At 39.9% G+C, this 15,322-nt stretch overlaps 1 protein-coding gene across 3 annotated transcripts in view; it reads left to right on the top strand.

Moving 5' to 3' along the window:
- Positions 1 to 15,322, top strand: part of LOC124144292 (kinesin-like protein KIF28P) — a 39,596-nt gene that overhangs the window by 6,693 nt on the left and 17,581 nt on the right. For all 3 annotated transcript variants that reach the window (XM_046513648.2, XM_046513640.2, XM_046513634.2), the window contains exons 2-6: positions 8,495 to 8,683; positions 9,812 to 10,018; positions 10,259 to 10,387; positions 10,515 to 10,649; positions 14,742 to 14,905. In XM_046513648.2, coding sequence (XP_046369604.2) covers positions 8,495 to 8,683; positions 9,812 to 10,018; positions 10,259 to 10,387; positions 10,515 to 10,649; positions 14,742 to 14,905 — 824 coding nt within the window. The remainder of the gene's footprint in view (positions 1 to 8,494; positions 8,684 to 9,811; positions 10,019 to 10,258; positions 10,388 to 10,514; positions 10,650 to 14,741; positions 14,906 to 15,322) is intronic.

The following is a 15,322-nucleotide window of genomic DNA, read 5'->3' as shown; positions in this document are numbered from 1 at the left end:
AATCAGTATCCAAATGATCACTCTTAATGGCAGATTCCGAAAACATTATCAGAAGAATTGGATATGACACACTCCCGTTCCACGAGGGATAGCATCCGAGAAGTGAGAATAAAATTCCCCTTTTGAATCCGGAATTACAGGATATTACTGAATATATATAATAAAACGTTGCTCTTGTCCATGTGTCAGTTTTGCCAGTCCAGCGTATATTTACAAATGGTGTACTTAAACTGCCAGTTTACCCCGGCTTGAGTGACCCAACATCATTGGTATAAATGTACTCACCAAGGACCAGTGTCTATCTTTTCGGTATTAACTATGAGTGAGTGAGTGAGTATGGTTTTACGCCGCTTTTAGCAATATTCCAGCAATATCACGGCGGGGGACACCAGAAATGGGCTTCACACATTGTACCCATTTCGGGAATCGAACCCGGGTCTTCGGCGTGACGAGCGAACGCTTTAACCACTAGGCTACCCGACCGCCCCGTATTAACTATGACCTGTAAATCACATGTTTAATGTTAGACATGGGTGTTTACTTGTCTACAAGGTTGTGGTTGTGGAATGAGATCTCCCATCACAAGCAAAGAGCTGCGTCTCCTATAGTACTACGTTACTAAACTTTATATCTTCTTAAAGTGTTTATTCTAGCTTTCGGAAAATGGCTTTATTCGTCTGTAAAGACAATTTGGACTTAAAACACTGATTGTGTCAACAACTATTTCATCTGAACTGAACTTTATAACAATCAGGCCGCTATCAGCGGCATTAGAGGTACAGCATTGATCAACATATACAGCAATATTAATTCAGAGCTCCAGATAAGCTGCGTATCTGCGTAAAATACGCATCAGAAATGCAGAAATACGCAGTGAAATAAAATCCAACCGTATCAAATACGCAACGAACATTACAGATACGCTACAAAAATAAAACTTGTGCGTATCATCAAAATATTGCGAAGTAACCCTGCGTATTCGATTAGCAAATCAGCAACTTATTTTGAAATTATAAACGGGCATACTGTCAACCTTGCCAAACTCCACGATGACAGTTACATCATGATCATTTGCCATCACACTTTCTTGTGGAAGTATCGTGCTATTTTTGAGTCCTATAAAGCTCTTGAAGCCACACGACACCAGTTTGCAGGGACTAGATGAATAGTGTTTTTAAATATTTAACTTAAATACCCACATGTGTAAAAACTAGTGGGTAACAGAAATTTGAATACCCAGATAGAATTACTGATACCCAATGATTTTAAAATGATTTTAAAACACCAGAAGCTTATCTGGAGCTCTGAATATCTACAAATATACAATATATATCAACAGATTTACCAAGCAGTGGCTTCGGCAAATAAAGATACAGGAAAGTGTTCAGTTACGAGACATATTGATAGGGTTTAATAACAGCATTATGTTTGGATAATTTTCTAAGTGTTCCATATCGTTTACTATTAAAAGATTAAATTCATTTTGTACTTATTTGGTGAAATGTAAAAATATTTTCTTATTAGCTGTTTTCTCTTATTTTGAAATAGTGGGCCGATAAATAGATAATGGAACTCATCACCTAAATCAAATGATTTACAACATGTCGGACATTTTCATTCAGTTAAAGGCATTTTTTTAATCTTTCAGTTTCAATTAGGAGATTGTGATTGGAGGTTCTAAATTTTAATGAGTCTCACCAAATACTTACTTTCATATTTAAATAACCTTCGAAAATCAGGGATTTATTTTTAACTGTGGTATACATGGCTCCTTTGGAAGATTTATCTCGTGTGGCTTCCTCAAAGTGTCATTCGTAGATGGCTTTTGTAAATACACAATAGTTTTGGATCGGTCATCCGGCGCCCTGGAAGATATTATTTCACACCCTAAGCTCGCAGGTTTATAAAGGTGGGACAATGGCTTGCATATCAATGTACGAGTTGATACTTTATAATAACATTAACTAGTTATCCTTTGCCAGTAGTTTACGCTCTGACACGCGTGTGTCAGCGTTTATGTTTCATAATTTTACTGTTAGCATTAATTAGTGTCGATGTGATTGTTGCTAAGGTAAACTTTCCTGAGACCTCCGATAATATACATTCGATTTCGCATATGATTTTGCCATAATTTGATTGTTTTATTGATTGATTCCTGCACTCAGCAATATGGCGGCGGTCGTAAATAATCGAGTTTGGACCACACAATCCACATGCGACTAACGGGATCGGGTGGTCTGGATCGCTGACTTGGTTGATGCATGTCATCGTATCCCAATTGCGTGGATCGATTCTCATGACCGGATTGTCTGGTCCAGACTCGATTATTTACAGACTGCCGTCATATAGCTGGAATATTGCTGAGTGCGGCGTTAAACAACAAAGAAAATCACATATAATCATTTCAGTTTACCAAAGTTGATCTTTCATGCCATGACAGATTAACTTTAGTAAGATGAAAAAATCGGGTTGTCCTTAACATTTTTGGAGGGGTGTACATTGATCGTGGTAGGTAGAGACGTATACATGGTTCGACAGTTTTCGTGTGTAATACCTGTGTGATAAGTCGAAACATTGTTCGTTTGGTTTGTCAATGAAGCAGGTAACAATACCTTTAATTACTGACGTTGAAAATATATCAACCTACTTATACAGTATTCAAACTGAATCACATTCAACACAATAAATAAGATCATTATTGCGTTCACTTAAATAACAATATTGCAAAACAACTTTCACAGAATTGTAAGCTTCTTACCACGTGTGATGAAGATCCGGATCCCATTCCCAGATTAATTAAGACGTTGAAATGTGTGACTTGTTTCAAACTGAGACATTGCCTTTTTTGTAAGCAGCGTAAACTTCAACTGCTAAATTGATCTTCATGGTGTCATTTGAGTTTACAAAATGGGGTTAGAAAGACTTGAATGAAACTTGCTGGGATTTACCCGCGCTAAATTATGACCCTGTAGATTCGTGATCATGTATATGTTGCCTCGGTGCCATTACCAGTATCAGCATGCCTAAAATAACGACAATGCCGTAACATTAATAATAACTTCAAGGTAACACATATCAGTTCAGTTAAATAGTCTCCGCAGTCTATATCTTGTAATGTTTCCTCACGCGTACAAAAACCACATACGTGGTCTAGTGGATAGAGCGTCTGTCCGGTGAGCGAAGGTCGTTGGTTCGATCAAACCGTGACCGCGACATACCAAAATACGTTAAAAGATGGTACTTGTTGTTACCCTTCTCGTCCCTAGGCAGTAAGGGGATAAACAAGTACATGTCGTTTCTTATTCAGTATAATGTGAGTGGGCTGTCCATGTTAAACTGCGACATGGTATCACAGTGTACTAGCTCTATAAGACCAACATAGGTCCGGACTCATACAAGCAGACACGCAAACGTTGCAATATGAGTGCAATTATCTTGATCCAGGAGTTAAAACCCATTTCGGCTCCTACCACCCCATGCGTACAATAATCAATTCCAATCTCAGTGCTAATTCTATTAGGGCTTCACTGTCAACATGACACAGGAAACATACCACACATATGAAGACCAGCAATTAAATCATGGCATGCTTGCTTTGTATATCTACCAGTGATCACTCGACTAATGACTGAGGATGTCACGGGGCGAGGTTGTTCAGATAAGATAATCCCACCTTTTGACACCCCACGTATTGGCGTCGGACACAACAAGGTGATTCTTGCTTTATGTTAAAATACTTCCTGTTTCTCCTGTGCAGACCCGTTACGCCTGTTAAGATTCCTGATTAACTATTGATGGAATCGGTACAGACGCATGAATGTAATCAAACAAGTGTGTTGTATCACCATGTGAGCTGATAGTGTGGCACATGCAACTGTTCACAATGCATAAATCACCGTCAAGTTGTATTGTTTGCGTAATATAAGTTTCGGTGTCAGATCAAGATAACCCACACTTGGGTGAGTGAGTGAGTTAAAATTTAACGTCGCATCGGCATTATTTCAGCCATATAGCGACCCACTCTTAGTCAACAGCTGGTAAACTATATTTCTATCCATTTGGTTTGTGAAAAAGCCTTTTTCAGTTATGTTTCCTAAGAGTTACCAATCAGGAACATCATGTTCTAGATGATTTTGAAATTTTATAGCTTACGTGTGCATCAACCCTTTTATATGTGATTATGATGGGCTATTTTTTAGAACTATGAGCCCGTGTTGCTAAAAAATGGAAGGTCATATATTTTTACATTGATTGGATTGTCCCTTGGCAACCGGAAGCATTGAAAATACGTTACATTATCAAAACAAGACCGCCAATAAAACTGTATAAATATATCTGGTATATTATGATGTTCACATGCTAATGGTAATCTTTAAACAGCCAACAATGTAGGTTGTCACGAATCACCTCATAATCACGTATTGTATTGTAAGAGGTACGGATCGACCTCATAATCAGTCAGACCTCAGTCTTCCTTGAAAGAACAGCCGGGCCGCGTACATAATGAGATATGTCAGGTAAATACAGACTCTAGATGCCTTATCTCAACACTTTAACCCGCACAACTAAGACGTGTGCGGTATTTTTTCAACTGTCAACCGGTATGTTTGTACCATGTATTTCTTATCTGCATTTCTTATGGACAGTGAAGTTTAGCAAATGTGCGAATCTACTCGCTCTATGTTCACCATGCTCTGTTACAAACAAAGTACATTGGAACCCCTTTAATCCGGACGGTTCCTTTCCCACTGAATTCGTCCGGTTTAACAAATGTCCGGATTATAGAATCATTGTCACATAATTATTCCTTACGTATTAATGTAAATGTCACTTACAAAATCTTCCGAAAAGCGGAGTTTACGGATTATTGTGTTCTGGAATATCGGGGTTACACTGTACTCTTACCGTATGAAAATGTGAAAATTGTACTATGGTTATGCTGTCTAGCACTTCCGTGAATAAACTTATTCAAAGGGGAGCTAACGGACAAAGATTACGCAATGACAACCTTGTATGGGGAGTGAGTGAGTGTGTTTGATTTTACGCCACTTTTAGCAATATGTCAGCAATATCACCGGGGATACCAGAAATGGGCTTCACACATTGTACCCAAGTCGGGAATCGAACCCGGGTTTTCGGCGTGACGAGCGAACGCTGTAACCACTAGGGTACCCGACCGTCCCTAAATCTTGTATGGATAACAATGTCATCGCTCCACTTGTCTACCGGTCAACGTGCCTTGCAGCAGTATATGTTATTGTTATCTGTATTCTGATCACGGTCTGATGGTTACTGTTTCAATAGAGCTGTTGTCCACGTAAGTCAATACCTGAAGGCATGCGGCACTGTTTTTCACGCTGGTAACAAAGGATTAATGGTATCAAATTGATACACTTCATGTTAATTGAGATCGCATGGGAGATTTCAATGGCATTTGTACAGTGTCGTGCATATTATGTTGATTCTCAAGATTCAAAATCCGCAAATACTGAGTTAGAGGACCAGGGGTACGTGAGTGAGTGAGCATGGATTTACGTCCGCTATTAGCAATATTCCAGCAATATCACGGTGGTTACACCAGAAATAGGCCTCACAAGTTGTGCTTACCAAAGGTCATGTGGGAATCGAGCGAACGCGTTAACCACTAGGTTACCCCACCGCCCCCGGATTACTAGAGAATGAGACATATTGATATACATCCAAGTACCCTAGTGGGCAAAACGGCTGCCACAGCGTTAGTACTCGTGTGAACGTGTCTGGCGTGACAAGGTGTACAATATATGCTGTACCAGTTACGTTTAGTCTCTCCTCGGATGAGATTTAAGGCTGACAAGTCAAAGGACAAGTCAGTTGGATGACCTTTCAAGACATAAGAGTTGTGTTCTGTTCAGTCGGTGACTTATAACCCCTATTTCTGGTGCAAACATCTGCGCTGACAGAACCGGGTTCTGTCTCGTCATAGGAGGACGGGTGGCCCAGTCATCAAATGCGCTTCAATTCACTCTGCAGATTTGCGTCCCTTGGGTCTGGCAGAAACCTATGATCGTGGGTTCGAATTCCAGATTCTCTCTGATTGTGTTTCTAGGTTTGTCACAAAAGTTGGTAAGGTTATAACACCTTCATCACTTCGTGCTTTCCTCCCATATGAGGGGACACGCCGCGGCCCAGTCCTCTTAGGCGCCGCAATTCGCTCTGCAGAGTCCCTTGGGCACGCCGGAAACCTTTGATTGTGGGTTTCACCGAAGTGGTAAACGTAAAAGACCTCCATTACTTCGGGCTTTTATCCCACATTAAGCTGACTCGCCGTTATATAAGTTAAATAATGTTAAAAGTGGCGTTAACACAACTCACCCACATTCCTCCCACCTGAAGCTGTTATTCCTTATCAAAGTCAATGCTGTTTGGCAGTTATTGGGACTCATATCTCATTTTCGCCAAGTTTGAATAATGTGTTACCTTATCCATGTTTGTAGGTGAAACCCCGGAAAAAATATACCCGACTAGCGTCGGGGACAGATTTTGTTTGTCGTTAAATATCCTAGTTCCCGAGTTTAAAGTGTTGCAGATGGGATCATTAATCGTATTTTTCTTCCTACCGGGCTGCTTGCTAGACAAACCCATATTTATTACTAAGTAAAAAGAATTTATTTGAATTGTATTGCAGACGCATGTACTGCTAAAACGCATAGTTAATTACATTACTGTAACTACAGTAAACTACGTTTATAACGAACACGCTTATAACGAACTGACGGATATAACGAACTTATTTTTTAGTCCCGGCCATTTGATGTATATATGCTTATAACGAACTACGGTTATTACGAACTAAAATTAGTGGTCCCTTTGAGTTCGTTATAACCGTGGTTTACTGTATTTGTGTAATTAACTATGCTATATATCATACACGCAGTTTCTGTTTTCATACAATTCCTGCACCTAGTTGAATTAAGTCATGAGGTTTTTTGTGGTGTCTTAACGTATCAACACAAACCTACAACTTGAAATGGTCATGAAAAGGCAGTTAAAATTAATTTCGGTGATTTGTCCTGCAATAAGTCATTCACATGAAGACTTATTGACACAACTGCACTCCAGTGTTACCTCGTTACATTCAAACAAATAAATCACAATCACGTATATGTGGCGATATACTAGTGGTAATGCTGATACTCACCAATTGTATTTTAAATTGACGAAACATGCACGGCTACGAAGCACAGACAAAACATGTTTTACTTAACTGTTGTTTTTAGAGCTTCAACCTCTTGCATGCAATAATGTTTAAGTACCATTAATTATCACATTTTGAGATTGTGAGAAATTGCCATACGACTAGTAACATTCATCATTGTTAAATTCTGACCTATAATCGTGTTACTGAATTCACCAAAACGCGTTACAACTGTCACTTTGAGGTGCATTATTCACCTGAGGGGACATATTTCTGTGACATGGACACTATCTGATGTTGCATGCAAGAGGTACTCTAATGCGGCTTTTGGGGATTCAGTATAAGATTAATCTATTCAAGAGATGTTTCTTTGTTTGTTATTTAACGTCACCAAGGCTATGTTCCAGCTGTATGGCGGCGGCCTGTAAATAATCGAGTCTGGACCAGACAAACTACTGATTAATTTTCTGACACGCAATCAACCAAGTCATCGAGCCTGACCGCCGAATCTAATTACACGTAGTCGTCTCTAACAGTTATAAGCATCGTTGACTGGGAACCTATTCGATAGAACACGATGTATCATATGCTATATCTGCATTTTAAGCCATTATTTCCAACATGTCTACTCGTCTCTAAAGTGAGGGGACAAGCTGTTCCTGGATTAGATATGTAGTTACTTTACGTTGACGTCAGATTCGACGTTTTCGTCATTTAACAACGCAGTAACTAGTACCCGGCGGCTTGAGTGAGTGAGTTGGGTTTTACTCCGCTTTTAGCAATATTCCAGCAATATGGCGCAGGTGGATACCAGGGACCCGTTCCACGAAGCAATCTTTGTGTTACGACTATCACCAGCCTTTGCTAAAGTATGGGAGTTACAATCATCTTAGGGATGAGATCCCTTTGTGTAACAAGGCCTAGAAATGGACTTCACATATTGTACTCATATGGGGAACCGAACGCTGGGCCTTCGGTGCGACGAGCGACCGCTTTAACCGGATTCGGCGTTATGTATTAATAAAATCTATGGTATCCGGTGTTAGCGGGACGTAACGAAGCTCTGCAATAGTGCTGGAACTACTTTGTTACAGAGCTGATATTTTTTTAGTCACCATTGATGTATACTACTCAAAAGAAGGTAAAGAGCACCCAATTCTTTCATATCACTATCGTGATGTGAAGGAATCGTGTATTCTTTAACTTCTTTTCAGTAATATAGTTTCACTATTGTCAATATCTAAGAGATACAGTACTGATTTGAAAAGTATCCAGTAGAGCTACACATTATCATTTTATTGCGAATACATTTGTTTTCAGAGGGAGAAAAATGCAGGATCAAAATGTATCGTTTCTATGGACGGCAAGACTACCCGCCTCACCAACCCTGCCAATGGCGAGGTCAAGTCGTTCGCATTCGACCAATCCTACTGGTCCCACGACAGCTTCACGGAAGACGAGGAGGGAATATATGAGAGAGAGTCGCCTGAATCAAGCTATGCTGACCAGGTCAGAGTTCAGAGCTTATACCCGATGTACTTTTGGACTCCTTTTGAGGATTTATCAATATCACATTTACTTTCTCGTTTGTTCCAAACATAAATGGTATTGACATAACGTTGAATCATACGCACGCACGCACGCACGCACGCACGCACGCACGCACGCACGCACGCACAAGGAATGCACCATGGTTAAGAGGAGTATCACGATCCATCGCTATATCTATTCATCGCGATACGTATGTTAAGAGCATATTCAGCTATTTCTCAACACAGGACATTGTTATGATTTGTGTCTCAGACACGAGTATGCGTTGGTAATTGGATCACACTTATAATTGGTACAATTTATCTTCGTTTAGTACTGTTTTCCAACTTAGAGTATCACTACGTGTAGAACTGTCATCTGGTAAATAGATAGGCGATAATATCGAAACTTTCTGTTACATTGTGCAACTATCATGATATCCCTCGCACAAGTAATCGCGTCCTATTTGTTATATGGTCAGGGTGCCGTTGTACAAAACAACCTTAGCGCTACGACTGTCGTAAGTCTATGTTAAGGTATGGGAGTTACGATCACCTTAGCACTAAGATCGCTTTGTACAACGGCGCCCAGTCCTATATTCCAAGTTAGCCAGTGTAATAATCGATGGTGAATAATTACTATACCAATGAATAAATCTTACATACGATTCATATATTCAGTCAAGTGCTATCAAAGACCGATTACTGAATATGCAAAGTATAATGTCATTTGCGGAACTATGCTACGCACAATCCATAAAGACTACCCAGGAAGGCTATTTAATTACGCTGTTCTTTGTCAACACAAAACGTTCAGTTGTAACTCGGGCTGCTAGTCAGGAACATTTACTATCCTCAGTCAACATAAACCGGTCCTAACTTTTTGTATCGTGCCTCTATTGAGGTTTATATCCATGGTGTGAAAAAAACTACGTAGATACAGATTGGTGTGAATCACAAGCAATTGAAAGCACAAATATTAGGCTACTATTGTTTTCTGTGAGATAGAACACGCCAAGATGGCCATCAACACTCCACTAGCCCTTTGGATCCTTAGTAGCTACGGACTATCAGACGAGCATTATTTTCTCATGATGTTTGTGTTCAGAGACGAGTATTTGAAGACCTCGGCCAGGGGGTGCTGGACAACGCATGGCAGGGTTACAACGCTGCCCTCTTTGCCTACGGGCAGACAGGTTCTGGGAAGAGCTACTCAATGATCGGCTACAACGCCAACAAGGGCATCGTCCCCATTACGTGTGGCGAGCTGTTCAAGGCTATAGATGACAATGAAGACAACGACAAACAACTTAGGGTACGTCCTTATATTATTAAGCATGACGGATCATATATATGAGGTTCCCTCTTTTGACATTGTCGCAATGGACCAGCAATCAGATTAAGGAAACACAGCTGGTAAATTATTCTTTGTAAGCTTTTTTATTGGAAATACAAAATTGTAAGCAATACGTCCTTGAAACGACTAAGTTAATAACAAAAAGATAATTTAATATGCAAGGGGGGTATATAACAGTTAGTGTCTTTTGTTTTACAGGTGTCATTTAGTATGTTGGAGATTTACAACGAACAGGTGCGCGACCTTCTTGCCAAGGGGAAACAGCAGATTGGCGGACTCAAAGTCAGACTGAATCCCAAAATTGGCTTCTATGTGGAGGGACTCAAGGTATGTGTAATACTAATATACTATTTGTATACTTATTTTTATATATAAATCATTCATACATATAGACTTGGATACGTCGACCGCCCCGCTTGCAGTCTCTAATGCAAGGCTTCATCACGTGTTCCAGCTAGTTCCAGTGAAGAACTACAAGCAGATAGAGAAACTCATGGAACAGGGCACGTACAACAGAACCACCGCCTCAACCAACATGAACGCCACCAGCAGCAGGTCGCATATGGTTATCACCATCAAGTTTGAACAGGTAGGTGTGATTAGTGGAACTATAGATAAGGACCTTGTGAGGATCGGGTTAGTTGCTGGTGCTTGGACCTTGTTTCATGGAAGCTTGCATTGTCTTTGTGCTGTATTTCCATGACAACCTACCTCCAGCCTTACTTTTACCAACTCCACTTCCACACAAATATCATTCGTGCTGAATATGACGCAGATACCATTTTGGTATTTAGTTATTAATTATTACACCACTGATTTTCAAACCCGTGACGATCCGGGTTAGAATTGGTTTTCAGCAACACTTACTTGTATTAGGAGGTGACAAACGGGATCAGGTGATCAGGGTCGCTGACTTGGTTGATGCATGTCATCGTATCCCAATTGTATAGATTGATGCTCATGATGTCAATCATTGCATTGTCTGGTCCAGAATCAATTATTTGAAGATCACTGTCTTATAGTTGTAATATTACAGACTGGGGCGTTAAATAACAAACAAATAGATATGGAATCCTTTGATTTGCATGTAGCAGCACGAACGCGTTATTGCCTTGTGGTATTTATTCGCCTATCTGAGGGGGCGGTCGGGTAGCCTAGTGGTTAAAGCGTTCGCTCGTCACGCCGAAGACCCGGGTTCGATTCCCAACATGGGTACAATGTGTGAAGCCCATTTCTGGTGTCCCCGCCGTGATATTGCTGGAATATTGCTAAAAGTGGCGTAAAACCAAACTCACTCACTCACTCGCCTATCTGAGTGTCGTTGTGCATGCAAAGGAACGTGTACAGACAAACATAAAAAAGACAGATTAGGAGCAGATGTTACTGACGCATCAAAGGAATGGTTCTTGACACATATGATTCATGTAAGTGGTTCCCTCTCATTTATCAGACATGCCACTATTCAGACACCATGTTGCCAGTAAACAGGAGGTTAACTGAAACAGAGAGGATTAGCTTGGCTTGGGTTCACGTGGAACACTAACTTTATTGACCCTGTCAAGGTATTATCTTAGCTTCTTGAATTTTGGAGGCGTTTTCATTTATGAAAGTTGGAATACTAAATAAAATAAATCAGCACAAATCACAAGTCTCTAAACAATTCACGTATTACATGCAGTCAAGATATTCGGTCAGCTAAAACTTAATCGCATTAACCGCAGGCCAATACCATTCTTTATGAAGCACTTTACGTGTTATCCCAAATATAACATTTGTTACATTTGACCACTATTTGTTACATTTGACCACTATCTAAATGACATTGTGAACTGAGAGAGAGAGAGAGAGAGAGAGAGAGAGAGAGAGAGAGAGAGAGAGAGAGAGAGCAGTAAAGTTACAGTACAGATAAGGCCTGATGAGACTCATACGAGTTGAAAGCGCAAGCCAATTAAAACTGAGCTCATTCTTCCACTTCCACTTATCTAATTATTACAATATATACATATACATATACCTATTAGACGATGGTTGATATGTCTTGTAACCCAATTCACAGCAAAACTGTACCCTTATCAAAATTGCCTTTGATAAATAGATATGGCATTTGACTCTCTGAATTTCATTACAAATTGAACATTGAATGCCGTGGTGAAATACGACAGCAGACATTATCAGAGTCGGAGATTAATTATAATTTCAAGTTCACCTTACATGTATGTAAATATAGACATTTCATCAGACGTCAAACGCTTTGGCAAGAGTCTACCTTAATACGATTAATCTTACACTTTGAGTCAATATTGACTTGTCAGGCGATATGTAATACAAAATGCAAACTTCTTAGGTCTGAACATATTTTTATGTGCGTTATGCTAATGTAAGAATACACATCGTCTGTTCAGCGTGGCGCCACGCTAGCTCACTTGCGTTCCATGCAGTCATGACCGTACCTGGCAGACCAGAATCAGCTTTAAAAAAAACTTATCTCAAACTCACGATCACATTGCAATATATCATCCGGGTTTTTAATAACTGTCAGGGGTTGTTTTTATTCGAAAGAAATTAAATTACATCCAGTAATGGACTTGAAATAGTGAATTGCACCATGGTAGGAGTTTACTAGATTAGAGTGAGTGAGTATGGTTTTACGCCGCTTTTAGCAATATTCCAGCAATATCACGGCGGGGGACACCAGAAATGGGCTTCACACATTGTACCCATGTCGGGAATCGAACCCGGGTCATCGGCGTGACGAGCGAACGCTTTAACCACTATGCTACCCGACCGCCCCTACTAGATTAGATGAGAGAATCCACTCAGGCGCACATGTATTAATGTAGATACCTTTTAGTTCGGGAGAATCCTAGGGTTATGTTCTGTAGTATGAGTGTGTCATAATGTTTCATATATATTTTAATTTTGATTAAATTAATTATTATTCAGACGTTAACCTTGACTCAAAATTTTGTTTTAAATCCAACAACTAACGAACACATCAAGCTAAATATATTGTTGTGGTATGAGTTGTGGTAATTTGAGTATTATACCTTATATACTGTCAATAGAATTATGGCCATTATCAATCAATACATTCAACAGTTGATACAGTATCAGCAGTGCTATCTTACATTATATTTGTGTCGATGCCATGAGCTGCGCGGCAGGCCGGTGCTACGTTTGGTAGTTTCATATAGCTTTATCCACCCCTTACATATACTACTCAAAATACATTAAGAACCTCCCGATTCTTTCATATTACTATAATACATCTGTCATGCCACCCGATTCTTTCATATTAGTATAGTACATCTGTCATGCCACCCAATTCTTTCATATTAGTATAGTACATCTGTCATGCCACCCAATTCTTTCATATTACTATAGTACATCTGTCATGGAACCCGATTCTTTCATATAACTATAATACTTCTGTCATGCCACCCAATTCTTTCATATTACTATAATACATCTGTCATGCCACCCAATTCTTTCATATTACTATGGTACATCTGTCATGCCACCCAATTCTTTCATATTACTATAGTACATCTGTCATGCCACCCAATTCTTTCATATTACTATACTACATCTGTCATGCCACCCAATTCTTACATATTACTATAGTACATCTGTCATGTCACCCAATTCTTTCATATTACTATAGTACATCTGTCATGTCACCCAATTCTTTCATATTACTATAGTACATCTGTCATGCCACCCAATTCTTTCATATTACTATAGTACATCTGTCATGCCACCCAATTCTTTCATATTACTATACTACATCTGTCATGCCACCCAATTCTTACATATTACTATAGTACATCTGTCATGTCACCCAATTCTTTCATATTCAATAGTACATATGTCTTGCCACCCAATTCTTTCATATTACTATAGTGCATCTGTCATGCCACCCAATTCTTTCATATTACTATAGAACATCTGTCATGCCACCCGATTCTTTCATATTACTATAGTGCGTCGGTCATCATCCGATTCTTACATGCCATGACAGGGCGGTCGGGTAGCCTAGCGGTTAAAGCGTATGTCGTCACGCCGAAGATCCGGGTTCGATTCCCGACATGGGTACAATGTGTGAAGTCCATTTCTGGTGTCCCCCGCCGTGATATTGCTGGAATATTGCTAAAAGCGGCGTAAAACCATACTCACTCACTCACATGCCATGACAGATTAACAGTAGTGATGTGAAAGAATCGTGAAATCACTAGCATTGTGTATCACTGGCAATAAACACAACCACTACACATACCGTGTACTCAGTATTCTGATGCGTAGACATATTTATACTTAAGTATCGCAATAAGGACAAATCGAGCCTTTTTAAAAGGGAGGGGTCCAAGATATCAAAATCTTCTCTCAGTCAATGTTACTGCCTACAACATACTACTACATTTGGTTTTTAAAAAAACAGGTGTGTGTGTGTGTGTGTGTGTGTGGCGGGGGGGGGGGGGGGGGGGAGGAGGGTTTGGACCGTTCTTGATCCGCCTATGCGCTGCATAATTTCACTTTGTCAAAGATCAGCTGCTCTACTGAACCTTTAAACAGAAACAAACAGGTAGACTGTTTTTACATTTAATCATTTAACTGTTACCATGATTGTTTTAAGATCAACCACCTCGTGGTCTATAGAGTGTATTTAACATTCCCCCTGCAGGTATTTCCAAATGCAATGGGTCAAAGTACGACAAAGAGCAGTGAAATCAATCTTGTAGACCTGGCGGGCAGCGAGAGAGCCAACTCCACGGGGGCAACGGGTGATCGCCTGAAGGAAGGCTCAGCCATAAACCAGAGCTTATCGTCGCTTGGCAATGTTATCAGGTACATTCTCCAGCTGCACCGTGCACCTGAGTGGTCATTTGTCAAGTCACTGTCTCAGTTAATCTAATTTGAGTTGAACACTTGAACGTCTCGATCAATGTCCACCTACATTACGTCGCTTTACTTCTGCTTAAAGCGGCATCCAACTTTCCCACTTTCTAAAAAAATCTTCTCTAGGTTTATGCGATGAAGTAGCTTTTCTAGTCTCGCTAGCTTTTCTGAAAGTGTGACAGGAACATGTACATTGATATATATGTAGCCATGGTAGATTAACAAGAGTCATAAGAAAAGTCTTATGTTCTTTGACTTCTGTTGAGTAGTACATCAATATCACAGATCCTGCCTGATTTGCTCCAAACATTAATGGTATTGACGTCACGTTGACGTTGAATTACAATTCTTTAGGATATGTAGCGT

Source organism: Haliotis rufescens, unplaced genomic scaffold (assembly GCF_023055435.1).
Source record: "Haliotis rufescens isolate VD_foot unplaced genomic scaffold, xgHalRufe1.0.p SCAF_82, whole genome shotgun sequence".
NCBI lineage: Eukaryota > Metazoa > Mollusca > Gastropoda > Lepetellida > Haliotidae > Haliotis > Haliotis rufescens.
Note: the sequence above shows the minus strand (reverse complement) of the source record. Positions and strands in the feature narration are given on the sequence as shown.